The sequence below is a fragment of the Ornithorhynchus anatinus genome, chromosome 16, assembly GCF_004115215.2.
Source record: "Ornithorhynchus anatinus isolate Pmale09 chromosome 16, mOrnAna1.pri.v4, whole genome shotgun sequence".
Lineage (NCBI taxonomy): Eukaryota > Metazoa > Chordata > Mammalia > Monotremata > Ornithorhynchidae > Ornithorhynchus > Ornithorhynchus anatinus.
The window spans coordinates 7,546,952-7,561,987 of record NC_041743.1 but is presented as its reverse complement, the minus strand read 5'-3'; the positions used below and the strand labels follow the sequence as shown (position 1 = coordinate 7,561,987).

General features: G+C 46.7%; 1 protein-coding gene across 1 annotated transcript in view; it reads right to left on the bottom strand.

Moving 5' to 3' along the window:
- Window positions 1-15,036, bottom strand: part of PAPPA2 (pappalysin 2) — a 157,045-nt gene that overhangs the window by 57,938 nt on the left and 84,071 nt on the right. The window contains exons 12-13 of the mRNA XM_029081125.2: window positions 13,477-13,612; window positions 12,962-13,181 (exon numbers count right to left, since the gene is read on the bottom strand). Of these exons, the coding sequence (XP_028936958.1) occupies window positions 12,962-13,181; window positions 13,477-13,612 (356 nt within the window). The remainder of the gene's footprint in view (window positions 1-12,961; window positions 13,182-13,476; window positions 13,613-15,036) is intronic.

Genomic DNA, 15,036 nt, shown 5'->3' with positions numbered 1-15,036 from the left:
CAGATGGTAGATGGAGGCACAGAGTGATGACCAGGTCTCACAGCAAATGGAAGAGTCAAATCAAGTATCCTACTCCAGGTTTGCTGTGCTCACTTCCAGACAACATTCCCAGAAGGTGAGGGGTGAGAACTGTGTAAGCTGCTCAGTAGACTGTAAGCTCTTTGTGAGTAGGGATCATATCTACCAACTCTACTGTATTGTATTGCTTAGTACAGTGCTCTGCATATGGCAAACTCTCACTAATTTCCAAAGATTGACAGCAATGCTGGTTGACATGTTCTGATTTCAGCCAGGTCAGTAGCAAGAGTCTCGGGTCTGACCAGACAGCTACCTATCAACCATGGCTTTCCCCTACACCGATGTGGTTTCCAGTTATAAACCCGAGAAGTGAAAATGGGGATTACATTTCCTGAATTTAAAGGCAGGGATCGTTTCTACCAACAGTTTTGTACTCTCCCAAGTGCTCAGCATTCTGCTCTGCGTGCAATAAATGATCAATAAATACCGCTGACTGAATGAAACATACAAAATATGTGATGGCTGTCTCCCAGCGATGGACATGACACTGATCGGTGTCCCAGCCGAAGCATATGTTGTGCTGGGTTTGGCCCCAGAAGAACAAAATGTGCATCTGGAGGGGGACCAAAGTAAATGGTGCAGAGAAAACCTTGTTTTTAGGGTCTTTAGTAAAAATCTAAGGTGACACACAGCTTAGACAGTTCTTACTCCCTGCATTTTACAGGGAAAATTCCTCACAAAACTAAAACTCTTTCTTATCTTCCTCAATCATCAGCACCACCAGAAGAAATTTAATGCTGAATTTATAAAGTTTTGGGAGAAAGAGGGAGTCGTGGGGACCCCTATTTATCCAGAATTCTAAAATAGTGTTGTTTCACAAAGGGCTGTTCTCATATTGAGACACCCACACATTATTTCGCTTAAGTTCATGATTTATACTACAAAACCTGTAACATGATTCTTTCTCACCTCTAACAAAAGCCCAGACATCAGGAGCCAAGAGTTAATGGTTAGTTCAAGGCTTCCCTCCAAACTTGTGTTCTGGGGAGCCAGGAGAGGGTGGAGAGGAGAGGGTGGAGAGGAGAGGGAAGTGGAGAACCCAGACTGCGCGCACACACCAGAGGTTGTCCCCAGAGGGATCCGTTGATCATTTAGCTATGCAATGAATTTTCACTTGCAACCACATAAATCCACCCAGTCCACACGCAGAAGCGCGCTCTCCAACACCGTCACGCACACAGATTCCCACAGCCGTAGACCAACGTTGCTCCCAGAACCGGATGGCTCTAGTCATCCCATTCCACGAGGCACCCTCTGCTCTCCTCTCTTGGGATGTCCAGGCCTGGATTTGTAATGAAAAAGAAGCAGCACAGCCTAGTGGATGGAGCATGGGCCTGAGAGTCAAAAGACCTGGGTTTCTAATCCCAGTTCCACCCCTTGTCTGTTGTGTGACCTTGGGTGGGTCACTTTACTTCTCTGTGCCTCAGTTCTCTCATCTGTAAAATGGGGACTCCATGTGGGATAGAGTCTGTGTCCAACCTGATTAGCTTGTATCTACTCCAGCACTTTGTACAGTGCCTGGCACATAGTAAGCACTTAACAAGTACCATTAAAACAAAACAAGATGGTGGGGCTCAGGGGACGATGCAGTCTCTTGTTTTATCTTGGAGGGGGTCACCCTGAAGTCTAGAGGCACTGGGCCAGACTGAGCCCAAGCATTCCCTGACACAAATAAGCACTTGGGCAGCATTCCCCTATCTCCAAAACTGCTAGGAATGAATATCAGCCTGTTCCCGGGCAGGTTGCAGGGGAAACGAGAATGGCCTATCCATTAGCTATCACCGACCCCAAATTGTATGGAATTGTGGGGAAAGGCAAGTCAAGATAGTTAAGCATCAAAGATTGGAATCTGCAGGCTGAGTTCCCTGCTGTCAGCTGAAGTCTAGGGCTTCAATGATTCCTTACTTTCTGTATAGCACTTTTGTCTTTCTAAAGCACTTGGACATCAAATATCACATTTCATCCTCACAACATTCTAAGGGGAAGAGGCAGGTCTTATTGTAGCCATTTTACAGATGAACAAAATGAAGGCCAAAGAGGTTAAGTCACATGCCCGAGATCACAGCAGATTAGGGGCAGAGTTGAAGCTAGCACCCAGGACACCTGGCTCTGGCCCTAGACTCTTGCTAATAGACGATGCTGCCTTCCATAGATCGATACCCAACTTATTGTGTGCAGAGAATGTGTCTGTCTATCCAACTCTATCGGACTGTACTCTCCCAAGCACTTAGTACGAGTCTCGACACATGGTAAGCGCTCAATAAATACCAGTGATTGAACAAGCAAATTCGGGAAGTGGCATGGCTTAGTGGAACGTGTCCAGGTCTAAGAGTCCGAGGGGTTGGGTTCTAAAGCCTGACTCTGCCATTTGCCTGCCGTCTAAATTACTTTGATGTCTGTCTCCCACATGGGACTGTAGACAGGAATCCTGTCTACTTATTATATTGTATTCTCCTAAGTGCTTAATGAGAAGCCACGAGAAGCAGCGTGGCTCAGTGGAAAGAGCCCAGGCTTGGGAGTCAGAGGTCATAGATTCGAATCCTGGATCTGCCACTTGTCAGCTGTGTGACTGTGGGCAAGTCACAACTTCTCTGTGCCTCAGTTACCTCATCTGTAAAATGGGGATTAACTGTGAGCCTCACGTGGGACAAACTGATTACCCTGTATCTCCTCTGGCGCTTAGAACAGTGCTCTGCACATAGTAAGCGCTTAACAAATACCAACATTATTATCCAGGGGTAAAGCAGAATGATTGGGTTTGAAAATCCTAGGATCAACGGTATCCTTAGAAAAGCCTCTGTTAACTTTCTCTGCGGAAGAGAATTCCAGCACGCCAACCTGTTGGTGTTGGGGCAGGAGATGTCCTAAAACACTCCACTGTCCAGGGGTGGGATGTGATCTCAGTGTCCACAGAGGGTAACATTGTCTTCAGGCCAGTGAGACAAAGAGTTCTAGGTAGTGGAGCGGCATCAGAAATTCTGGTTTAGGGGAGCTCGCTGCCAAAGGTATTAACGTGAAGTAACACATGCTGTTTTAGCTGTGACTACATCCAGTTAACTCATGTCACTGCCGTGTATAAATGTGAACCGAGAGAAGTCACACACAAACTGCTCTGGGTGGCTGGTAGGTGGCTGGTGAGGAGGGAGGGGCTCTCTGCCCAGCCAGGGACTACAGCGGGAGGGGGGTGGTCCCTAAGCCATGGTTTCCATTGTTACTGAAGTGGAAGAAGCCCTTCAGAATGGGATGGGAGTCAAGGGTGGATGGGTGGGAGATGGGGTGTGGGCAGGAGGGAGTTGTAGGAGAGGAAAAAGTGGCATGAAAGGAGCCCGAAGGGGGAAAAAAAGGAAAAAAAGAGCAAAGCCCTTTTTTTACTCAGACCTGTTTATGAAGTGAGAAATGGTTTTAGGGCAGCTGTTGCAAATTCTTTCACTAGCTTATATTTCCATTTGCTTCCTTTTTGAAGAATTTGTTTTATGAGGACGGTGTTTGTCAGGTCGTTAGCTTCTGATGGCATCTGGTACCAATTGTAGATCTCCCGCTCCTTCCCCACCCACTCTCTGAACCCATAGACCATTTCTCTGAATGGAGTCTGTTTTGCTCCTTTGCTCTCTCAGCTCACTTTCAATTGCCCCTCCACGACCCGTTCTTTACCCCTACCTAATTCATTCGAGCTCTAATCTGACACGTCCCATCACCGCCATTACGGTACCCTTAACTACTTCTTCAGCACCTCGCTTCTGGGGCCCTCAGACGACTTTCGTGGAAGAGGTATTAATGAAGTCTCATGATATCCCGGGGAGGTAGGAAGCTGGTATTTATCTTGGTTTGATAGATGAGGAAACTGAGCACTCTGAAGACCTTCATGGGGCAACACAGCAAGTCCAAGGCATAAATCCCAGTGCTCCACTCATACCGATCCTGGGATGCAGACATGTCTAAGACTTTGTTGGACTGCATAACACATCAAAGCTCCTCCCATGATTACTGCCATATCACCATGCAATTCTTGCCATTTCAATTAATAATAATAATAATTGTGGTATTTGTTAAGTGCTTCCTGTGTGCCAGGCACTGTTCTAAGTGCTGGGGTAGATACAAGGTAACCAGATTGAGTCTCTGTTCCATGTGGGGTCACAGTCTTAATCCTCATTTTACAAATAAGGTAACTGAGGCACAGAAAAGTGAAGTGACTTGCCCACGGTCACACAGCAGACAAATGGCGGAACTGAGATTAGAACCCAGGTCCTTCTGACTCCCAGACTCGTGCTCAATCCACTAGGCCATGTTGCTTTGGTATTCATTCTGGGCCTACTGGGTAGAGACCACTGAACTACACATTGAGGAAAGTACACCAGAAGCAAAAGAGGTAATCCCTGCCTCTGGAGAGTACCATCTAATAAGGGAAATGGGTAGACATAAATGATTTATAAATAGAGAGAGTGAGAGGAAGATCAAGGATAGAACAGTAAATAAGAATTTGTCAGGATGAAATAGCTTGGTAATTAATGTACATCTGAATAAATATTTACGCTTGAGGGCTCAGAATGGGTGTCAGTGTGCATGAGAGTCAAAGAGAATATCTACACAAACTGGCCCAGATTCACTGAGGTCAATATACAGATACACCTGCCCAAAATGACATTTGATGCAACCTCAAAGACTCTGCCGGTGGGAGGAAAAAATGACTTTGTGGCCAGAACAGTAGTGTCCAGAACTGAGGAGAGCAAGATGAAATACTGGTCTGGAGAGAGACATGTCATTTTCCTGCAGCCTAAGTGGATTGAGCAGAGCTCAACATGTACTGAGTTCCTGAATTCTGGCTGATCGGATCAATCACTGACTCCACCAAAGGCCTCCTTGTTCTTTGAAATAAGCAGAACATACAGCTTCTCGAAGTTTTATGGGAGATTCTCTGAAATCACCCCATACTTAGAACAGTACATTATCTACAGGCTCCATTGTGAAAGAGTGTTGGGCAGCAATCAGACCATAAGAAGCAGGAGTTCAGAGAAGCAGTGTGTCCTAGTAGACAGAGCCTGGACCAGGAAGTCAGGGAACCTGGTTTTAAATCCCGGCTGTGCCACTTGTCTGCGGTGTGACCTTGGGCTAGTCACTTCACTTCTCTGAGTTTCAGTTACCTCTTCTGTAAAATGGGAATTAAATCCTCCTCCAATTTAAACTGTGCCAACCTGATTGATCTGTATCTACCTCAGTGCTTAGTACAGGGCCTGGCACATAGTAAGAATTTAACCAGAGTTGCAGACTCAGGTTCAGAAGGGCCAGTTTACAATAGGCTTTGGGTAGGTGGCTTAATAGTTATTGGGCACTCAGGAAAGTGGGTCAGGGCAGAACACACCTGAGGTCCCAGGAGATGGCTCACTGTCTCACCATCTCTAGCCCAGCACTCCCCATTTTTGCATGGGTCAACTAGTGAAATCTGGATTAGCATCCTAACCTTTCAGGTGGTTTGTTGAGCTGCAAGTTGCTGCTCCCTTGCCCCTACAGGCCATCCTTGGCCCTGACATTCATTCAACCAAACCCCCTGGGGACAGGGCGGGGAGGGGGACACCCTCTATGAACTCCTGGAACCACTTATTATAATCCCAGGGAGGGGACTCTAATGGGATGAAGAAGGAGTTGGGGCCTTGTAGCACAGTGGTCTAGTGGAAAGAGCACTGGTCCAGGAATTAGAAGGTCTGGGCTTGAGTCCCTGCTCTGCCACGATGGGTGATTCTTGGCACATCACTTGAACCTCTCTGTGCATCTGTTTCCTCATCTGGAATATGAGGAGGATAATACCTCGGAATTTGGGAAGTAAACTGAGATAACTGCAGCCTGGCACTGTGTAGAGATTGAGGGAAAAATTGGAGCTGCTCACCTGGAATTCTTCTGTAGCCTGGAGCAGTTCAGTACATACCTTATATACCTTGTCACTCAAGTACTAACTCATGTACATATGCTTCTTTCCTTCTTCCTCCTTTTTGTACTTTATTTTAATTTCTTCTCCAGCTAGACTGTCAGCTCCTTGAGGGGAGGGATCTTCTCTATTAATTCTACTGCACTCTCCCACGTCCTTAGTTCAGTGCTTTGCACACAGTAGATGCTAAATAAGTATCTGGGGGCTTGAACCTGGGTCTCCTGACTCCGGCTTCCCACTAAGACCATGCTGGCTCCCCCAACCTATTCCTAGGGCTATTTCCAGGGACATCTGGCCACTAAAGCACCTGCTTTCTGAATCCTGGCCTTTCTTCTGGAGATGTGCGGGGGGAAGATCCTGCTACGTTCTACTGTGCTCTCCCACACACTTAGTACAGTGCTCTGCACCCAGTAAATGCTTGGGAGATACCACTGCCCATCAGTCACCATGGCCCCAGGAGTGCCAGTCAGAGCTCTGTTCCCAGGCTCAGCCTGGGAAGCTGGGCAGAGAGAGTTCAGTAATAGATCTCTAAACAGAGCAGGGCTTTGGGGGTTCCCTAGGTATTGGCTCATTAGGGCCCAAGAGAGGGGGTGGGATGGACAAAGGGGTGAGGAACACAACTACTCCCTGAAGCTGGTGCCATCAGTAAACAGAGGACTCAGGTTTGTCAATCCAGCTTCTGGCATGAATCCCAGATCCACTCAGAGCCCTGAAGGAGAGAACATGCTGAAGGCCTCTTTGGGAAGTTATTTTTTTAAAAACTTCTCGTCCCTCTAAATTTCTCTTCTTTCCTGACAGAAGCTTCACTTGGCTTCCCTTCCCCAACTCCTGTATGGCTCTTTGGTTCTATTCCTCTGATCTCCTGAGTTCTCTGCCACTGGCATTCTCCTTCTTTCCTTTTTAACCCAGTACTGGAGATATATCAATCAATCAATGATATTTATTGAGCGCTGTACTAAACGCTTGGGAGAATATAATACAACAGAATTAGCAGGCACTTCCCCTGCCCATAATGAGCTTATAGTCTAGAGGATCTTGGAATGATTGATTCTTGAATCCCAGGCACCTACACATCCCAGGCACCTACACCTCTCTCCTCTTCCTCTCATCCCTCGTGATCCTGCCTTTCTTCTTCTAAATGCTGAGTCCCACACCCAGAGGACGGAAGACCAGTCAGAAGTTAGTCAAAGCAGAAGCTTTCCAAGTCCAAGAGTCTCCTAATAGCCTGTGAGCAGGCCTGCAATGGGGAGAAAGAGGGGACCTATTCTAATAATAATAATGATGTTGGTATTTGTTAAGCGCTTACTATGTGCTGAGCACTGTTCTAAGTGCTGGGGTAATAATAATAATAATAATAATAATAATAATGTTGGTATTTGTTAAGTTCTTACTATGTGCTGAGCACTGTTCTAAGTGCTGGGGTAGATACAAGGTAATCAGGTTGTTCCACGTGAGGCTCAAAGTCTTAATCCCCATTTTACAGATGAGGTAACTGAGGCACTGAGAAGTTAAGTGACTTGCCCAAAGTCCCACAGCTGACAGGTGGCCAGGCCGGGAGCTGTCCCAGGCTCCTTTGAAAACATGCTGAAGGATGCCCCTCTCCCCCACCCCCTCACCTCCCATCCCCAACAGCCTCCTGCACGTCTGCACTGCCCTTTCTCCCACCTGCATGGGTGGGAAAATCAGTCACCCACCCAATGCAGCAACTCTCGCACAAGTAACTCAGAGAACTTTACCAACATCGTCCTCCTCTCTGTTCCCCCCGGATTCAAGGAGCAGCTTCTCCACAGAGGAGACCAGATGAGGTGCCATGTCTGTGCTGAAGCCAGGAAGACCCCATGGATCCACAGACTCTCAGTCTGCTGTGACACTCCCATCTGACTCCGCTACCGCCTCTCCCTCCCACCCCAGCGAGGTCATCCCTGGGGTCACCTCAAGTCCTTGAGGAACTGGGGAGCTTTGACCAACCTTCAGAGTCCAGCTGAACATTCCTACACTCTTCTGTCAACCCCAAAAGTTTGAAATACATTAAAGTGCCTGGAATCTCACCCCAAGCCCAGTTTGGGAACAGACCAAATTGAGGGCCACAGAAAGTCTCTGGACCTAAGCTTCCCCTGTTTCCCTGTCATATTATGTTCAAATCATTCTTGGAAAAATAAGTTGGGCAAGAAACTTAGGAAACAATTTAGCAGCAATAATTCTTTCCCTGCTTAGAAGAAAGACAACAACAAAAAACAGACTTCATGTTAATTTGCTAAATTGCTTTAGGGAAGGAGAGAATCCAATGGGTAGGAATACAATACAGATTTGCTGTCCATAGACCTTTTCCCAGCAGCAAACCCAGGCACTCCACTCACTAATGAGCACTAAAAGCAAAACCAGGAAAAAATGACAGGGACAGGGCAAAAGAATGAACAATCTCTTTCACCTGTGGGGGAAACAGGAGAGGCGTCCTGTGTCATCTGACTACATAACGGGGGCAAGACTCAAGAGAACCGAGCAGAAGAGGGAAAACCATTTCACGCTGAGGGATATCCGGAGGGGACTGGATCCTACAGATCCATCTCAAAACACCCGGGCCTCGATGGGGCTGTGCCAAGGCAGCAGCAGTGAAGAGTGCAGGGTGAAGATGGGGGCGGGAAGGAATGAGAGATGATATAGATGGAATGATCCCAGAAGAGCACCTGATCTCACATGATCATCCCATTTGGGTTCCTTCCCAGGTTCCTCCCCATCTTAAATTCTGACTCACTGGCTCTTGGTACTGGAACTGCCATTGGGGCAGCCAGGGCAGGTACTCCAGGATCCCCCGGAGGCTTAGATGAAGCCACCTCTGTCCCCACCTTAGGGCTAAATGACAATTGGCAGAGGCCAACCCTGGGGCCAGGGGTGGAGGGGGAGGAAGAGGAGGAGGAGGAGGAGAGCAGGGGTGCAAGTTGCCATCAACCCTCCAATAACAACACATTGAAAAGTGTAGTGGGGCCGGAAGGGACAGGAGAGTGTGGAGGGTGGGAGTGGTCTAATGTTTCTTGGCTCAATAAAAAGCTTCAATCTTGTCTTCACAGCCTAGTCCAAGAATTCAGTTGCAAACAGTCAGTGAGAGACTTGCCCAGTGAAGTCTTAGGGCAAAGACAGTTTTCTCTCTGTTATCTTCATTCTCTTCAAGAAGCACAAATGCTCCATCCAGATTTGGCCTACGGCCCTGAACAGAGGGGCATTCTGAAAATGCCTAGTGAAACCAGGGTGATACATCAAAGCATTTCACACCTGTCAGACACCAGAGATATACAATGCTGCAACAAGAATGCATAAAGGCGCAAACACACATCCCCGAAGCTAGTATTAAATGTCAGCTAGAGTTGCCTGTAATCTGGGAAACTATGAATCCTTGGCCCTCTCTTCTTTATTAGAATTTTTTGTTTAGTCTTGCCCATGTATCTGAAAGAACTCACAATCAACCAACTTGGCTATTTGGATCCTTTTCTCTAAGTTAACTCGAACCAATTCAGACTTGTGAATATTAAAGTTTTGTTTTGGTTTTTTGCCATCTCACTCACCCCGTGTATTTATGCTGAATGAGATATTGGGGTTATTTATACTGCTGTATATTGGCTTTGGCCATAAAATAAGTTATGAAAAAATATGTATTTCCAGTTGCTCTGCCAGTTCAGCAATGATTGTTCCTATTAGGGCAGGGAAGCTGCAGGAAATCATGTCATGCAGGAGAGGGTGTCCCCTTGATGGTTTAGCATGGCTCCCCTGCAGGGAGAAACAAAATCAACAAATGACTGTGTCTGCATAAGGCGGGGGACTTGGTGAAAATCATTTTTTAAGGATTTTTATCAGTAGTAATAATAATAATGATAGTATTTTGTTAAGCACTTTACTATGTGCGGAGCATGGGGTAGATACAAGATAAGTAGGTCCCACATTCTAAGTAGGAGGGAGAACAGGTTTTGAATCTTCATTTTCCAGATGAGGGAACTGAGGGGTTGAATGACTTGTCCAAGATCACAGAGCAGAAAAGTGGTGGAGTTGGAATTAGAACCCAGGGGCCCCTGACTCTTGGCTCAGACTCTTTCCACTAAGCCACGCTCCTTCTCTAATTCTCCACTGCTGCAGAACAGCATGTTTTATTTCAATAATGCTGGGGCTAAAGATGAAAGTTGCACCCGCCCATGCCCAATGCCAGACTAGTGAGGGCTTTGGGGATGGTTTTCAGATGTTTCTCCCAAATATCAATGAACTATTCTTGTGGGAAAGGTAGACAAACACTAACCCAATGGCTGAGCATTATTCACACTTTCACTGGTGCCTGAATAGCAACTGAGCTAAGTGACTGAACCATCCCAGAAGTGAATTGTTGGTCTGGAACTAGATTATAAGCTCCTGTGGGCAGGGCTCTTCTCTCACACCTCTACTGTACCTTCCCAAGTTTTTCAGCCTGTGCTCTGCACACAGTAAGTGATCAGTAAGTATGATCGATTGGAATTATGGTTCTTTGCTTCATTCCCCTCAAGGACACCTGGGTTCTTCGTTTTTCACATGACCCAGCTGTCCGCTTCGACAATGTCTTGTGGTCACTGGGTCTAAACTGTATTTTAGGAATTAGGCCAAAATGAATACTTGGAACTTTCCAAATATAAAAATGCACTGGACCAAGGACCATTGGACAACTCTTGAGACCAACTGCTCGAGCACAATTCCTTCTACTGAAGGCCAGTCTGTTCTACCTTGCACAGGGCTCATGGTTTGGAGGAGTTCAGAGACGTCAGCGTGTACACACAACTGGGTCAGACACAGGTCTGCTCTTGATTTGTGCTTAATATACTCTTTAGTGACTGCAAATGGGTCCGGGGTATAAAACAGCTCACTCAGCCCACGGGACTTATCTGGTACCAGTCAGTCTCCCCTTCCACCAATTTCCTAGCTGGGAGAGAACAGCCAGTTTGCATTGCTTCTGTCAGTCATATGTGGTTGGGAAACACTTATTCATCCCAGATACCCTCTGTGTAAACTGGAGAGTCATATCCTATTTCCCCCAGTGGACATGAATGCATTCAAAGCATTCCCTTTCCAAGGAGCACTGTTTAGACAATAATGAATGATGGAACAGTGGAGATTGTGGCCGATCAACTTTGTTATCAAGAGCCGGGTGATGACCACTTGTCCTCGGGCCAGGGAAAGGTGAGACTTAGGGTTTTTTATTTTTTTCACTTTCTTTTCAGTTCAATGTCGGTGGGCTGCTTATAGCTTCTGGGCATTGGTTTCTTCAGCCTGGTTATTTTTCTGCAGTTTACTGGCTACATGATGCCCACATTGGATACACAGAATTTGACTTTGGGTGTTTGGTCAAGACATCCAGAGGTCTTTGGAGCTGGAAGGTCTGAAGTATCTCAGCATATCGCTGTCTTGGCTCTCAGAAAAGAAAAGAGGTTTGGACCTAGAGCAATTTTGCCCAGGACTCAACTAAAGTTCTGTGGCACTGATGCTGGGGAGACACACAGGTCACCTAGAGATGCGATGTGGGGCCCGGGGTGGGGGGGCAAGGTGGAAAGAAGGAGGATGAGAGCAGAGCTCAGAGGATTCTGTTCCAACCACCCTAGGACATCTGATGGCAAAATAAGAAAAACATGCTAAAAACCCACAAATCAAACCCAGACGCCTCTCCCTCCTCCTGAAAGATGTGTGGTGCAGAGTCCTGTTCCTTATGTTTTCCCTCCGGGTTGCTGCACTTGGGTTTTTGTGTTTTTTTTATGAAGAATGCCAAAGTAGATTTGGAAAATGTCAAATGTGCCTTCTTGTGGGTGATGTTAGATACTGAAAAGTAGAAAGTGCTTTGGAGGGCTCAGAGCACTGTAGAGGAGTTGGGTTAGCGATGGAGTAACTAGGTGAGGGAAAATGCATTAGTTCCATAAGTTCCTGCTTGAAGCCTTCCTTAATACCTTTATATGAGATATGGTTTTTGAAGGGGGAACGGATTTTGAAGCTTATGAAATTGCAGAGCTGATAACCTTGAAGGTCAAAAGGCTACTCTACAAATTCACGTTCCATTAGCTCATAAAAGCATTCAGCATTTCTACATCCCTTCCCCCGCCATCCCAAGAACAAAGCAATGTTACGTGGGAGGGCTGTGACCGTCGGGTATCCGGAGACAAACACTACCAGTTCTGTGGGTCTTTCCAATTACATTTAAAATATTGCGTGCACAGCTGGAGTCCTTTTCAGGACCTGGGCCAGTGGACTTCTGCCACTGCAGCATGGCAGACAAATGAACAGAATCAAAATCTGGCTGATATACCTATGCATACACATATTAAATATATTAGATAGAAGAGCAGCATGGCCTAGTGGAAAGAGCAAGTGCCTGGGAAGCAGAGGACCTGAGTTCTAATCCCGAATCTGCCAGTTGTCTGCCGTGTGACCTTGGGCAAGTCATTTAACTTCTCTGTATCTCAGTTTCCTCATCTGTAAAATGGGAATTCACTGCCTGTTCTCCCTCCTGTTTAGACTGTGAGCCACATGTGGAACAGGGACTGTGTCTGGCCTGATTAACTTGTATCTACCCTAGCGCTTCAAACAGTACTGGGCACATAGTAAGTGCTTAACAAATACAATGATAATAATAGTAATGATAATGTCTTTCAGAAACTGACAGACATGAAGCTTGCCTGGGACAAATTGGACAAGCCACTGAGCAGAAAGTAATTAGGCTGGTCAGTGGGTTTAAAAATTTGATGGGTGAGCATTTTGGTAATCCCCTTAACCCTTTGGGGAAGTCAGTCAACAGCATGAATTAAATGTTTCTGAAATGACTTAATTTAACTGAACCATATTTAGCTACCTAAAGAACAACCAATGGCAGCAAAATGACAATGGTAATATTACGTGGGCCAGAGTCCCCAGAGGATGGTCGGGCTGGTGCCTGTCAGCAGTACAAGTAAACGTCCTAGGGGCCACACATACCTCAGACTCTGGTGACTCTGTCCCTCCTGTTCCGGGATGCAGCTGTTGTGGATAGGAGGGCTGAGGTGGGAGGAGGGAATCCTCAGGGCCACAGCTGAAATGGCCACTGATGGGGAAGAGAAGTTGAGCAGCACCGAAGCTGTCCGGTGGAAGAGGAAATTCAGGTTGTGGGTCACATTGATAATCAGTGGGTTCTGCTGGCATGACAGCTCATAGGTCCCTGAGGAGAAACAGAGGAGAGGCTCATCAGTCTACTTGCGGGGCATGACCCGAGGGAGAAGTACCATCAACCAGAGGAGGAAATGTCCATAGGAATGAAGGGGTATGATTCTGGTCCCTAGAAGTGGCCCTAAGCCCTGTGGGACTTTCCCTCCCCTTGTTTGCCCAAATAGTCCGACACGAGGAAGGAGGGAAAGAGGGAAGGATAGACTCAAGGAACAGCAACTTAGGGTCATCCTGCTCTTCCAGGTGGCCATCAACTCCTTGAGCCATACGAAGATGGGGGTCCAACTCACCCAGGGAGTGGCTGTGTCCACTGACATCACTCAGATGAAGGGTCACTGTTGAGCGGTGCTGGTCCCCAGGCACCATTCCGTCAGATGCCAAGAAGATGAGAATAGCTGTGGCTGCTCCAGGTCTCTCAAAACATACCTGGGAACAGGAACAACAGAAATATAAATGCCCAGTGAATCATTTATATATGTTCATATACTTACACTTTAAATAATGTTCATCGATATAAATATACATCTACATATATGAATATAAACACCTGGTGAAGCACTTGGATCTATAGTTGTTACATCATTTTGGTTGAAAACTGGGGTGCTGGGATGTTATCCTAAGCTTTTGCCCTTTCTCCCTCCTCCTCGACACACTGAGAGTGCAGGTGAGGAGAGGTTGAGTGTAGGATGATACAAGTCCCCTACCATTCTGGGCCATCCTTTGGACTGGTCCCAGGATTTTCTGGGTTATCAGCTAAATACAGTCCACTTGAGAAAGGGAAATCCAGGCAAGAGAAACTGGGGGTTGTTACACAGTAGGTCTATGACAGAGACTGTTCCAGTTAAAATTGGCCATGCAACCTGCCTACCTGAGTAGGATCTGATATTGACTGTGAGAGTTCCTGAAGCCTATTTCTGGATCCCTTATTCCCCGTAAATAACAATGATGGCATTTGTTAAGCGCTTACTATGTGCAAAGCACTGTTTTAAGTGGAGTAGATGGATACGGTTTCTCCCCACTCTACTGATGAAGACTTGGAGGCCCCCGGTTAAGTGTCTTATTCTAGAGCAGAAACACGAGTAGCCCTCTCAGCCATACACTTCCCAGTTCTGTGCCAGGCTCCTTCAGCCATGGGGCGCTAGGGTTCTCAGAAATCCACCTTTCTATGAATGATCTCCTTGTTGCTTATAGCCCAGGTAAGGCTAGGACCAGGCAGTCGAGCCAATACCGACATTCCCGGAGGCCAGCTATCGCCTTCATGGCAGCCATCTGCGTGCAACTCAGCACATTCAGTGCCAGAACCAACCCCGGGACAACTGTTCAGCCGGACACTTTCCGATACAAGACACCTGGTATCCTGAGCCTGCTCTAAGGTCAGGGCAGGAAATAGGTTACAAATGAATTGAAAACCTTTGGTGGCAAACTCAGTTCTTCTCAGACCTAAGCTTAGAACATGTTAGTGGATCCTCTATCACTAGAGAATAAGGGAGACAGCCCCTGCCCTGCTTGGAGGCAGGGAGCTGGATTAGATGACTTCTGCAGGTTGCTTCCAACTCAAGGATTCAGTCATTACCCAGTGTGCATTGTTCTTGATCCCTATGGATCACCCCTTTTTTCTATTTTATTTTATGGTATTTGTTAAGTGTTTACTACATGCCAGGCACTACACTAAGTCCTGGGAAAGATATAAATTAATCAGATTGAACTCAGTCTATGTCCCTCATTGGGCTCACAGTTTTCATCCCCACTGTACAGGTGAGGTAACACAGAGAAGGTGAATGACTTGCCCAAGGTCACACAGCAGACAAGCGGTGGAGCTGGCATTAGAACCCAGGTCCTTCTGATTACCA